Raw genomic sequence first — 14,025 nt, 5'->3', positions numbered from 1 at the left:
TAAAATTAAGCTGATTTGTGCTTATAAGCTAATTTGACCAAATATATTACCACATTATTCCTATTTAATTTTAAAATTTTATCTATAATTTATTAATTGATAAACTAATATAATATATTTTAATAATAAAATGTACTTATAATATTTACCCATACGAGGTGAATTGACATAATATTAGACGTTTCCAAAACTAAGGGAGGAAAATAACAGAAAATGTTATTTAAAGATTAAAAAATATTCAGGCTAGCATCTTATAGAAAAAGCCCAGCCCAATAAATTTGGGCCCCACAAGAAAAACACAAACCAGAAACCTGAAGACAATCATCGCACCCGAAGATCCCAAAGGCGCAAACCACAGAAGAAGAACTCTTTAATTCATTAAGAACCCAAAGGCAACGACCAATAGAAATGTTTAAAAAAAAAAATAAAGAACAAGAACCGAAAAAGAAAATAAAAAACAAAAACACAAAGGCGAAAAACATTTAAGGGCCTTTTGTTTTGACACACACACCATTCAAATATCAATAAAAACAAAAACAAATAAGATTAAGAAAAACAAAATTTAAAAAAAAAAAGAAAAAGAAAAAAAAGAGTAATGGAATGTGTTGTAATTAGAGTCAAGAAGGACTACTACTATTGTATTTGTTCTGTTCCTGATTTCGCTTTTTACTATTTTCACTTTGTTTTCTCATTATTATTATTAATAACATCAATATTAAAATTTAAGTTTATTCTTCTCTCGTCTAAATCTTTCTTTTCTCTTATCTTCACTTTTTATTCTCACATTCATATTGTTTTTATTATTATTCTTTGTTGTTTCTTCTCCGCCTCTCTTCTTTTCTTCACTCTTACGATATGTCGTTTTTGGAGATTTTTTAAAGGGTACCAAAATATATTAAAGTAATTTCTCTTCCGGAAAACCCTAGATTTTGTGTCTGAAATCTTGATCTGCTTCTTCAATGGACGCCGATTCCGATGCGGAGAATCAAAATAAGAGTAATGAAAGTAAGAAAATTGCTGGTAATCTTTCCAATGATGGTCAACAGAGCAAGCCCAAACGGCAGATGAAGACTCCCTTTCAACTGGAAACCCTAGAGAAGGCCTATGCTTGTCCGTAAACATCTTTTTTTTTTTTTTTTCTTTTAATTTCCTTATCTCTGTGTGTATGCTTTGAGTTTTGTTTGCTTCAATTTGCTGATTTTTGTGTTTTTATGTGGATGATTTGATCGGTAAAGATGCATATATGTATATGTTTATGTGGATATATGTTGAATTTTTGTTTGATTTCTTTGTTCAATTTGTGATTTTTGTGCTTTCTTGTTGATTTGATCGGTAGAGACGTATATATGTTTTTTTTTAGCTGGTAATTATTGTATATTATTTGATTTCTTGCTTTAATCTGCTTATGTTTTTTTATTTTATTTTTTTTTTTTGGTATTTTTATTTAATTTGCATATTTTTATTGTACATATCTGTTTATGTTGAATTTTTGTTAAATTGTTGGCTCAATTTGTTGATTTTTTTTTTTTTAATGTTAATTGTATGATTTAGTGGAGACATACCCATCTGAGGCAATGCGAGCCCAGCTATCTGAAAAATTAGGCTTGTCTGATCGGCAACTGCAGATGTGGTTTTGCCACAGAAGGTTGAAGGATAAAAAGGAAAAAGAGAATCCACCCAAAAAAATGAGGAAAAATGTGGCTGCCATAATGCCGGAATCTCCTGTAGACGAGTTCAGGGCTGGGACTGAGCCTGGGAGTGATTATGGGTCCGGCTCAGGGTCTGGCTCAAGTCCGTATATGGTGGCAGCAGGGTCTTCTCGAGCTTTAATGGATGATTTGCCGATTGTGAGGAGGTCTTATGAGTCACAGCAGTCAATAATGGAGCTTAGAGCAATTGCCTGCGTGGAGGCACTGTTAGGGGAGCCATTGAGAGAGGATGGGCCAATCTTTGGAATGGAGTTTGATCCCTTGCCACCTGATGCATTTGGAGCGCCAATAGGTATGAGCATAAGTATTGATTTCAGTTGTCGGCTTTAGAAATTTGATATCTTGTGCTGGATATTGTTAATGCAAGTGTATCTTGATATAATGGCTTTGGAAAGATATGGGGAATAGTGTTGGGTGACATTTGATGTTGTCTACTATTGTCTGTGTTTTATTCAACGATATATGTTGCTGTACTCTGTTTTTCTCATTGTATTGCCTATGCAAATGCTTTTCCTGCTTACTTTCTGTATTGCATGTTAAGCAGCTAGTGCTGATCAGCAGAAGCGGTCTGAGCATTCTTATGAGGGCAAAGTATATGAGCGACATGAGACCAAATCAAACAAGGTTGGTTTCTTAAATTCTGTTCTTAAAAGCTTTTTGTTATAAGTGGTATACATGGCATGCATTATTGATATTTAAGGTTTGGGATGTGGCAATATGGTTAAGATGCTTGATGTCCATTGGAATTCTAAGAGTAAGTCTATGGTATGAGTCCTTCTGTGACAACCTGAGGATAATGAAAAACATTTTTCTTTAAATTAGTGTCAATCAAGTGGTAGTTAATTTTTTTTGATATGTCCCTCTAGATTCTAAGGTTGGTTTTTTTCAGTCTATTATTTTTTTGGCAACTGAAGTAGCCCTTGCCTGTTTACAATTACAATTTTTCTGGCTTTATTCTACGGATGAGTGTTTTATTTCTTTTCACTTCAAACCTTAGAAGCCATCTTGTGCTGATTAAATTATTAGGAAAAAGGCCTATCAGTTTGAGGTCTAATTATCCTTTTTTACTGTCATTTGTGGGTTTTCCAATTAAGTTTTGAATCCATCTTTGGCTTGCTACTCTTTCATGTTTGCAACTGATATTGTGTTGAGTATGGGAATCATAAACTGCAATTTCTTCTTAATACCTCTGACTGAGAATGTAGTTAGGTTGTCTTATCATTTTTTTCCTCTTTGTTTATTTCCCTGAATGTAAGAATACTTGTTCCTTATGCATCTATAGATATCTGAAAGAAATTGAAGCTACAATGAATTTACTGTAGATAATATATCCTGATTTCATTTATTTATTTTCAAGTCAGTACTGATTCTAGTGATTTTGAATTATTATTATTATTTTTTTTTTTAAATTTACACGATTTATTTATATTCACTTACTGAATTTTTGTGGATTTAATCCCAGGCTACAAGGGCTCTCCATGACTATCAATCTCTCCAAGACCAGCCTTATTTTCATGGTTCACCCGTTGATGCTCCAAGGGCTAGATCGTTGTTTGNGAAGAGTTCAGGGCTGGGACTGAGCCTGGGAGTGATTATGGGTCCGGCTCAGGGTCTGGCTCAAGTCCGTATATGGTGGCAGCAGGGTCTTCTCGAGCTTTAATGGATGATTTGCCGATTGTGAGGAGGTCTTATGAGTCACAGCAGTCAATAATGGAGCTTAGAGCAATTGCCTGCGTGGAGGCACTGTTAGGGGAGCCATTGAGAGAGGATGGGCCAATCTTTGGAATGGAGTTTGATCCCTTGCCACCTGATGCATTTGGAGCGCCAATAGGTATGAGCATAAGTATTGATTTCAGTTGTCGGCTTTAGAAATTTGATATCTTGTGCTGGATATTGTTAATGCAAGTGTATCTTGATATAATGGCTTCGGAAAGATATGGGGAATAGTGTTGGGTGACATTTGATGTTGTCTACTATTGTCTGTGTTTTATTCAACGATATATGTTGCACTCTGTTTTTCTCATTGTATTGCCTATGCAAATGCTTTTCCTGCTTACTTTCTGTATTGCATGTTAAGCAGCTGGTGCTGATCAGCAGAAGCGGTCTGAGCATTCTTATGAGGGCAAAATATACGAGCGACATGAGACCAAATCAAACAAGGTTGGTTTCTTAAATTCTGTTCTTAAAAGCTTTTTGTTATAAGTGGTATACATGGCATGCATTATTGATATTTAAGGTTTGGGATGTGGCAATATGGTTAAGATGCTTGATGTCCATTGGAATTCTAAGAGTAAGTCTATGGTATGAGTCCTTCTGTGACAACCTGAGGATAATGAAAAACATTTTTCTTTAAATTAGTGTCAATCAAGTGGTAGTTAATTTTTTTTGATATGTCCCTCTAGATTCTAAGGTTGGTTTTTTTCAGTCTATTATTTTTTTGGCAACCGAAGTAGCCCTTGCCTGTTTACAATTACAATTTTTCTGGCTTTATTCTACGGATGAGTGTTTTATTTCTTTTCACTTCAAACCTTAGAAGCCATCTTGTGCTGATTAAATTATTAGGAAAAAGGCCTATCAGTTTGAGGTCTAATTAGCCTTTTTTACTGTCATTTGTGGGTTTGCCAATTAAGTTTTGAATCCATCTTTGGCTTGCTACTCTTTCATGTTTGCAACTCATATTGTGTTGAGTATGGGAATCATAAACTGCAATTTCTTCTTAATACTTCTGACTGAGAATGTAGTTAGGTTGTCTTATCATTTTTTTCCTCTTTGTTTATTTCCCTGAATGTAAGAATACTTGTTCCTTATGCATCTATAGATATCTGAAAGAAATTGAAGCTACAATGAATTTACTGTAGATAATATATCCTGATTTCATTTATTTATTTTCAAGTCAGTACTGATTCTAGTGATTTTGAATTATTATTATTATTTTTTTTTTTAAATTTACACGATTTATTTATATTCACTTACTGAATTTTTGTGGATTTAATCCCAGGCTACAAGGGCTCTCCATGACTATCAATCTCTCCAAGACCAGCCTTATTTTCATGGTTCACCCGTTGATGCTCCAAGGGCTAGATCGTTGTTTGCACATGGACATGAACCTTTGTCCAGAGTTCCTGGTGTCCAAGGCCTTGCATCTCGTGTTCGTGTTTTATCTCAGCAAGAGAAACCAGGGCACATTTTTTCATCACCTAATGGGGGTGAAGACTCTCTCCCACAAAGGGAATCCTCTTCAAACAATAGGATATCTGGTCAATCTATTGCCAACCCAATTTTTGGAACTGAAGATCCTTATCCATTGTCTGATGGCCAAACCTTCCATAATGATCCTGAGCTACGGGCGGACAGGAAACGCAAGGTATTCTTTAGTGATAAGTGGAAAGTTACAGTCTTCATCATGCAATAGTGTACTTTCATATTCTTTCTTTTTCCTTTTGTTAGTTTAGTAATTTTATATTTGCCTCGTTTCAGAGTTTGCAAATTGATGAAGGTAGAATTGCAAGGGAAGCTGAAGCACATGAGATTCGGATACGGAAAGAGCTTGAGAGACAAGATAATCTGAGGCGAAAGGTTTGATTTTATAAATCTTGATGTTTTCCATCCAGGAAAACAATACTTTCATTTATACTTGTATTTTCTATTTTGTACTACTAGAGTGAAGAACGAATGAGGAAAGAAATGGAGAAGCATGAGCGTGAAAGAAGGAAGGAAGAAGAAAGGTTAATTCGTGAAAAGCAGCGAGAAGAAGAGAGATCATTACGTGAACAAAGACGTGAAATTGAGCGAAGGGAAAAGTTTTTACAGAAAGAATACTTAAGAGTATGTCTGAGAGCCTACTAATAGTTGCTGTTTTCTCACTAATTTATCTTGATTTTAAGGATAAACAATAAAACTCTGTCTCTCTCTTTGGGGTTTGTGCTATAGGCTGAAAAGAGGAGGCTAAAAGAAGAACTTCGCATAGAAAAACAGGCAGCAAAACGTAAAGTTGCCATTGAGAAGGCAACTGCCCGCAAAATGGCAAAAGAGTCTATGGATCTTATCGAGGATGAGCAATTGGAACTCATGGATTTGGCTGCTGCAAGCAAGGGATTATCCTCAATAATTCATCTTGATCTTGATGCTTTGCAAAACCTTGAGTTATTCAGAGGTAAGTTTTGTTTGATAGACTTCTCTATGCATTTTTAATATAATTTTTTTTATACATGTACCTGATTGCTTGCTTCTTCTCTCTCTCTCTCTTTCTTTTTTTTTTTTTTTGGTCTGGTTGACTTTTCTCTTCTATACTTCTGAAAACTTGAAAAGTCACCTCAACAAATTGTAAATATTTGAGTACATTATCAAATTATAAAATATGTCTGAAGACAAGGGCTGGTCAAAGAAGAGTGGACTTTGATTGTCTGGGATTAACTTTTTTAGCAATTTTCTTCTCATTTCCGTGAACAGTTGCAAAAGAGAGTCAATTTCGTAGCTGCTTTCAGTTACTAACTTCTTCCATACGCCAGATAAATTTATTACTTATGTAGTAAAAAACATCGCAGATTTCGCTTGGAATCTCTTAATTTATGTCTTTTCACAAACATGTATATATTTTTTGAAGCAGCTTTTAGTAGTTAATTACTTCAATAGGCCACCTTTCCTGAACATTACACAGGTTTGTGGCACAACTGCCAATTCAATGTATAAGTCCCTTGTTAATTTTTTTCCTTTCACAATTAATCTTGAATTTGTAGATCGAAGCCATGGACTCCTCCTGTAAGATTGATAAAAAATGACGTTTTATCTTCTTAACTATGACAGGAAATCTTTCTCCATTTGTTAGTTCATTCATCTTTCTGATTGAGGTTTAAATCCATTCAATGTCTTACTTTGTAAACATGTGATATTGTTTCTTTTAGTTTCTTTTGCATTAGATATGAGAGTATCTTTCTCTGCCTTTTGGTTAATTTTAACTGTAATGAAATATTTGTGCTTTAGATTCTCTTAGTGTTTTCCCACCCAAGTCTGTGCAACTCAAACGGCCATTTGCTGTTCAGCCATGGAGTGATTCAGAGGAGAATATTGGGAATCTTCTCATGGTATGACCTAATATTATTATTCTTTTCTATTTCGTACTTCTCTTCCCTTTTTATTGTTTTGGATGAAGGGAGACTGTATTGGGGAAAAAAAATATACAGAACAGAACTCATTACTGCTTGGACTTTTTTATGAGATGCATTTTAGCAATCTTTTCTTGTGCCTATCTCTACTGGCGTCTATGTTTCTTATGTGTTTGTGCTTAAGTTGATGAGAGCTGTTTAACCATTAAGTAGCATTTTGCCCTTGAGCTTTAACTGTAGTGGTAATAGGTGGACATGGAGTAGGTCCCGGGTTTACCCTTACCAGGCAAAGGTAAATTAACAAATAAAATTATGTTGGATTTCTACTGTTTACATATTACTCATGTATTAAATATCGTGATACTTTTCTGATATCCACTGTGTCTGGCAAACTTTTAGTGCTACAAATCTTCCTTGCTGAAGTTGGTGGTAGCTTTGAGTTTTATGAAAGTTCGTGCGAATTAAGTTATGATTATGTTTGATGTATTAAGCATCTCATTTTGTATTAGTGTATCTTTCAACCAAATTTGTATATCTAAACTGAGAATGAGCCTTTATCTTGTGGTGTTCCCTTCATAAAATTTCTAGCTTTGAACAATGGTCTACCCATTTAGTGCCTTTGGTGGTTGTCTTTTTCAGGTTTGGAGATTTTTTATCACCTTTGCGGATGTTCTTGGGCTATGGCCTTTTACTTTGGATGAGTTTGTGCAAGCTTTTCATGATTATGTGAGTTTCTAGGACTTTTTTCCTTCAATTTTTGGACAATCTAATTTTCCTTTTTATGTAATATTTTTTTGCTTGCTATTCATGTCATTTTGATCTCAGGATTCAAGGTTGTTGGGTGAGATACATGTTGCTCTCCTCAAATCCATAATAAAAGATATTGAAGATGTTGCAAGGACTCCTACTGGAATAGGAATAAGTCAATATTGTGCCGCTAATCCTGAAGGTGGACATCCACGAATCATTGAAGGGGTAACCTGCCTCTACCTCGCAAATATGCATTCAGTGGTTTCTTTTTTAATTTTGGGGACCTTTTTTGATGTTTTCGTTGTGTATTAGGCATATTCGTGGGGCTTTGATATACGCCATTGGCAGCGGCACTTAAATCCATTAACTTGGCCAGAAATATTTCGGCAGTTAGCATTGTCTGCTGGATTTGGGCCACAGTTGAAGAAAAAAAGCAATTCATGGACCAGCCTGGGTGAAAACCATGAGGTTATTATTTCACATTTTTGCACTTATTGAATTTTTTTTTATTTTGCTTGTTTTGCTTGTTCATTATTGCTATGTTGAGGTAATTTAGTATCACTTGGAACCTGGTTGTATGAAAACAAAGAGAATAACTATGATGATTCTGATTGTCTCCAAGAAGATAGCTTAATTGTTTAAGCTTTTTCAGGGGAGTAACAGGTGTAGGTATCAACTCTTATACTAAACTTTGTGGGATATCATTTAATTTGTGTTTGCAAGGTAGTAAAATAAACCAAAAGGAGTAGTTTCTAATATGAAATATGTTAAACGAATATGTTGTGTCACTTGTGATTATTGTTGGAAAGCTGTATTTCAATCTGCTTTATGGTTAGAGTATTGGTTTGTCCTCTGACTATTTAGAATCTGATAGTGTGGTTGCTTTTGGTCTATCTGTTTTGGACAAAATTATTTTCAAAGGAAAAGGAGAGATTTAGTTGCATTCTCCAATGGCATTATTGATATGCAAAATAAAGGTAGAAGTGGAGGAAAGAGTGTATACATGGCGGTTTTCGATAAACCATGTGTTGTTGCAATAGCTCAAATACAATCATACTATGATAGATTTCAAGGCTTATTTATGTCTAGGAGATTATTGGATATATATGTCTCTCATGTTTTCTTCACCAATTTGTATATGTGGGTAGTTTCTTTGTTTTCTAGTTTATCTGATTAAAAACTTGTGCTTCTACTTGTGATTTCAGGGTAAAGGTTGTGAAGACGTAGTTTCTACTATTCGTAATGGTTCAGCTGCTGAAAATGCATTTGCATGGATGCGAGAAAAAGGTCTATTACTTCCACGAAGATCTAGGCATAAATTGACTCCTGGAACTGTCAAATTTGCTGCTTTTCATGTTCTTTCACTTGAGGGAAGCAAGGGATTAACTGTGCTAGAACTTGCTGACAAGATTCAGGTGAGTTTTAGATTGTTGATAAAACTAGTTAGCCTTTTATTCTTTGGGCCTTTCTTGATTTACCTTCTTTTCTCTAAGAAATCTGGACTCCGGGACCTAACCACAAGCAAGACACCAGAGGCATCAATTTCTGTTGCTTTGACAAGGGATACAAAACTTTTTGAAAGAATAGCTCCTTCAACATATTGTGTACGACCTGCTTTTAGGAAGGATCCTGCAGATGCTGAGGCAATACTTGCAGCAGCTAGAAAGAAAATTCGGATATTTGAAAATGGGTTTTTAGGTGCAGAAGATGCTGATGATGTTGAACGAGATGATGACTCGGACTGTGATGTTGATGAGGATCCTGAAGTTGAAGATTTGGCTACTCCGTCAACTGCAAACAAAATCGTTGACCGTTATGATGAAGCAAATCCTTGCTCAGGGAGTGGAAAAGACAATATTTGCAATGATGTTGCACTTAGTGTGCAAAATGAGGTTGACAAGGATTTTTCGTCTTTCTCAGTGAATGGTTCTAAGGATGCAAGCTGTCCAAGTATCACTGCACAGTATGTTGGTGAAGACTTTGGGGCTAGTAATCTTAATCAAGAAAATGTTGAAATTGATGAAAGCAAACCTGGTGAATCATGGATTCAAGGACTTACAGAGGGTGATTACTCTCATCTCAGTGTTGAGGAGCGTCTTAATGGCCTTGTTGCCTTAATAGGTTTAGCAAATGAGGGAAACTCTATTCGTGCAGTTCTTGAGGTAAACTTCCATTTCTATTAGCATTTGATCTGATTAGTTTGTTTGTCTTTTCCCTGCTATTACTATTACTATTTTAAGTACCATCATTTTATCTGTTTCGAATTTGATTTTGGGAGATCTTCAGGATCGCTTGGAAGGAGCAAATGCTCTTAAAAAGCAAATGTGGGCTGAGGCACAAGTAGATAAAAGTCGCCTGAAAGAAGAGATTATGAGTAAAGTAGATGTTGCAACTTCTATGGGGGGCAAAGCGGAAACACAACCAGGTAGTTTTACAGTGGAGGAAAGCCAAAGTCCATTGCCTGTTACTGTTGACAATAGAAACGAGGAATCTCCAAACCTTGCAGAAGATAAAAAACCCTTGATTGTTTCACAAGGTATTCAGAATAATCTCAATGATTTTCCTACTGAGAGGACCTTAGCTGTTCAAGATCCCTCTACAGGTCTGGATAACCTTGCAACTCAGCAACATGGATATACTTCAAAAAGATCACGCTCACAGTTGAAAGCTTATATAGCACACATAGCAGAAGAAATGTATGTGTACAGATCCTTGCCTCTTGGTCAAGATCGAAGACGCAACCGATACTGGCAGTTTGTTGCATCTGCTTCTAAAAATGATCCTTGTTCTGGCAGAATCTTTGTTGAATTGCATGATGGAAATTGGAGGCTTATTGATACAGAAGAGGTAATTTCTATACAACTATTTTAGAGTCTGCAGGATATATGTTATATTCATTTACTGTTAAATCCATGACTTTATTTCCTTTTAATTACATGGTGTGATTAAGTTTGTGTCAGTCAGTACTAGCTCATACAGTGAATGTTGAAATGAACTGATCTATTTCATATATATCTGTATGGTGCCAAACTCCTATCTAAAATTATTTCAAAAGGGACCAAATTTTACAAGGTTTTGGTCTTGCTTTCTAAAGATCAACCTTTTATGTCCTTTTTAATTTGTCTCTGGACACCTAATTTTGGCTGACTGTCAATGTTGCTATGTGAGAAAAAATGTGTTGGTATTTACCAATTAACCTCCTGGCAGAGAATGTTTCACAATTGTTGATGATTCTTGCTTCACATCTATCTGATGCTATCCTGTATTAATTCATTCTGTGTAGGCCTTTGATACTCTATTGACGTCTTTGGATACACGAGGAATCAGAGAATCTCATCTGCGCATAATGTTGCAAAAGATTGAGACATCCTTCAAAGAAAATGTTAGAAGGAACTTGCAGCATGACAATACTGCAGGCCGAAGCGGAGCCACCATTAAAAATGAAACTACTGAAATGGATGTTGATTCTGAGTTTGCTAGTTCAGACAGTCCTAGTAGTGCTGTTTGTGGTTTAAATTCTGATTTAACTGAAACATCATCTTCATTCAGAATTGAGCTTGGGAGAAATGAGATTGAGAAAAAAGCTGCCTTGGAAAGGTACCAAGATTTTCAGCAGTGGATGTGGAAAGAATGCTATACTTCACTGCCACTATGTGCCATAAAAGTTGGGAAGCCAAGATGCAAACAGTTGCTGGCCATTTGTGATGGTTGTCTTGATTCTTATCTTTCTGAGGATACTCATTGCCCATCTTGCCACCAGACATTTGGTGCAGTTGATAACAATTCTAAATTTTCTGAACATGTTGGTCAATGTGAAGAGAAGAGCAAGTTAGGGCAAGGGGATATGCATATTTTTCACTCTTCTCTTCCGTTTGGAATTAGATTGCTTAAGGCCCTGTTTTCTGTAATTGAGGTGAGGCACAAACCTTTTTCTTGGAAGTAGCTATGTTTGATGTGATTATGTGAAATTTCATTTCCTTACATCCTGTTTTTTAATTGTTCAATAGTTGTTCAGCTAGGCCTGTACATAATCTGTATTTACTGATTGACAGGCGTCTGTACCATCAGAAGCTTGGGAATCTTTTTGGACAGTAGAACATGCTTTCTGAAACCGTTCGTTCAACTCGTAAAGTAGTAAGTGACAAGAAGTCCTACAGGTTTGCATGTTTTCAGTTCTATTCAATTGCTGAAATTGTTGGCTATATTCTTGTAGTTTGTCTAAGTTCTTGTTTCTTCTGTATAATAAAATCATGATGCCTAGTCAAAGTTTCATTTTTTAGATGCCATTTTTGCTGCTTCTACTGGTGATGCATTCTTTTTTTTTTTTTTTTTTAAATTTCCACCACTGCATATTTGTTTGCTTTTTTCGACTCAGTTGAATGTGGAAAAAAGAGCAAATCAGAGTTAATGATATTATCTTTTATTTATACACTTTCTATGGATGATTTTTTGTCTCTCTATCTGGTTCTCTTATTTGGTATGGAGATGAAAATAGCAATAGCTATGGGGATAGAGTTAGACTTCTTGCTTCTCTTAGGCTTTTGTTTCTCAGACATCTCAGTCAGGAAGTCATATTAGGTTAATTTTGTTCAGTTTGGTTTCTCAGAAAGGTAAGATTATCTGTCATTATCTTGTATATATTTGTCACACCTTCTATGGTTTTTTGCTCTATTGCTGGATATCTAGTACACTGATGTAACTATCTCATTTTTCTCTCCAGTATGGTTCAACATCGAAATAAAATCTGCTCATCTTACAAATATGTGGTAGTCCAGTATTTTAGGTTATGGTCTGATGAGTTGCTCACTCATAATCTATGGTGCAGGTATTGACTCTATGTGAGAGTGGCATGAAGCGACAGTATTTATCATCCAACTTTGAGACAACAAAAGAATTATTGGGCTCCTCTGTTCTGTCTGCTGATGCTGCGTCAGTTCCTATACTCCCGTGGATTCCAAAAACTACTGCAGCTGTTGCTCTGAGACTTTTGGAGCTTGATGTCTCGATAATGTATGTAAAGCCGGAGAAAGTTGAACCCTTAGAGGATAAGGAAGTTAAAGAATATGTAGTGAGTTCCTTTTTCCTTTCTTTTTCCCATTTTTGATTGTGTGCCTGTATATATATGTAGAGAATGTATGCTTTTTGAATACTGCACAGCCCTTGAGCATAGAACGTCAAAGATATCTCTAGTGTGGTTCTAGAAGATTGTAGGATGTGTGGATTTTCTATCCAATTTGTTTATTGTCTATAATCTTTAGTGTTGAAGAAATTATCAGCTAACTCATTTTTCTTTTATGCAGAAGCTGCCTGCAAGATATTTAACTCTCAAGAATAAAGAGGTTGAACTAAAACTTCTGGACCGAGATGGACATATGAAAGAAGAGAATTATGCTAATCTGACTGGAAAACGTAAAAACATTAAGCGTGGAAAAAAGAGTCGTGACCAAGGATGGGGAAGAAAGTATCAGAGAAAAGCTCCTGGTATGAGTAGTGACCCTGGCAGGCGAAATGCAAGGGAAAATGAGAATCTAAACCGACAGAGACAGCAGATAGTAAAAACAAATGGTCAGGTAGGTGGACGGGGTCGCCGAACAGTTAGGAAGAGAGCAGAAAGGAGATCTGAGAACGAGACACTACAGAACCAAATGGGTGACAGAGTTATCCCCAAGAACAGTCGAGAATTACATAGAAACTTGGATGAGGATGATTGGGGTGTTGGAAAGGTGGAGATGATAAATATGGAGGATGCTGAGAATAGCAACAGTGCGGAAGCAGTAGACTCCGATGACAATGTCCAAGCAGTAGAATATGAGCAAGGAAATTGGGAGCTTGGTTTTAATGGTGTCCCTAATGGTTGGAATAGAGGTATGATGGAAGTAAGTGATGAGGATGTAGATGTATCTGGAGATGATCGCGGCATTGAAGAGGTAGGAGAAGAAGATTCAGAGGGAGACATGGATTTAAGTGAAGCCTCTGATCAAATGGGAATTGATGATGGCGATGGCGTGGACTCTGCAGTTTCAGAATATAGTGATTGATACTACAAAGCTGCAAAATATTTTTGATATTGTAGCTTCACTAGCGATTTAAATTTGTGTATAAGAGAACAAAAGTAATTTGGCCCCTTTCCATCAGTTAATGGGGGTAGTCGGGGAGAGGAGTTAGATGTAACTAGTTAGATTGGCATTGTAATTCATGTAATTGAGGAAGTTTATTGTAATTTAGCCAGCAATGAGGTCTTTTTCCAATAATTTATATTATTTTTTTCTCTTTTATTTTGATAAACATAAGTTTCCATACCAATTTCATCCATTTAAAACAAGTAATACTACATTAATAATCTTTTTTTATAAACTTTTTTTGACAATTCCAACCGATCTTTTTTCATAAACTTATTTTATAACAATTTATAATTGATCAGTTTATAATGAATTTTATATATATTTTATTAATTAATTAAAACC

The 14,025-nt window shown here is 35.6% G+C and overlaps 1 protein-coding gene across 1 annotated transcript; it reads left to right on the top strand.

Annotated features, from left to right (window-relative positions):
• Nucleotides 1-747: 747 nt before the first annotated feature.
• LOC116144917 (homeobox-DDT domain protein RLT1) lies at nt 748-13,829 on the top strand. The gene is given in 18 exon segments (XM_031430351.1): nt 748-1,110; nt 1,552-2,001; nt 2,254-2,333; nt 4,708-5,073; nt 5,187-5,285; nt 5,370-5,534; nt 5,640-5,862; nt 6,690-6,790; nt 7,451-7,537; nt 7,637-7,786; nt 7,874-8,029; nt 8,767-8,976; nt 9,055-9,723; nt 9,848-10,408; nt 10,845-11,474; nt 11,614-11,718; nt 12,387-12,629; nt 12,862-13,829. Coding segments are annotated over 18 exon segments (5,184 nt in total). The 5' UTR covers nt 748-959; the 3' UTR covers nt 13,600-13,829.
• Nucleotides 13,830-14,025: the final 196 nt, after the last annotated feature.

This window comes from Pistacia vera, unplaced genomic scaffold, assembly GCF_008641045.1.
Source record: "Pistacia vera cultivar Batoury unplaced genomic scaffold, PisVer_v2 Contig1144, whole genome shotgun sequence".
Taxonomy (NCBI): Eukaryota; Viridiplantae; Streptophyta; class Magnoliopsida; order Sapindales; family Anacardiaceae; genus Pistacia; species Pistacia vera.
This window is presented reverse-complemented; position numbering and strand designations above follow the sequence as displayed.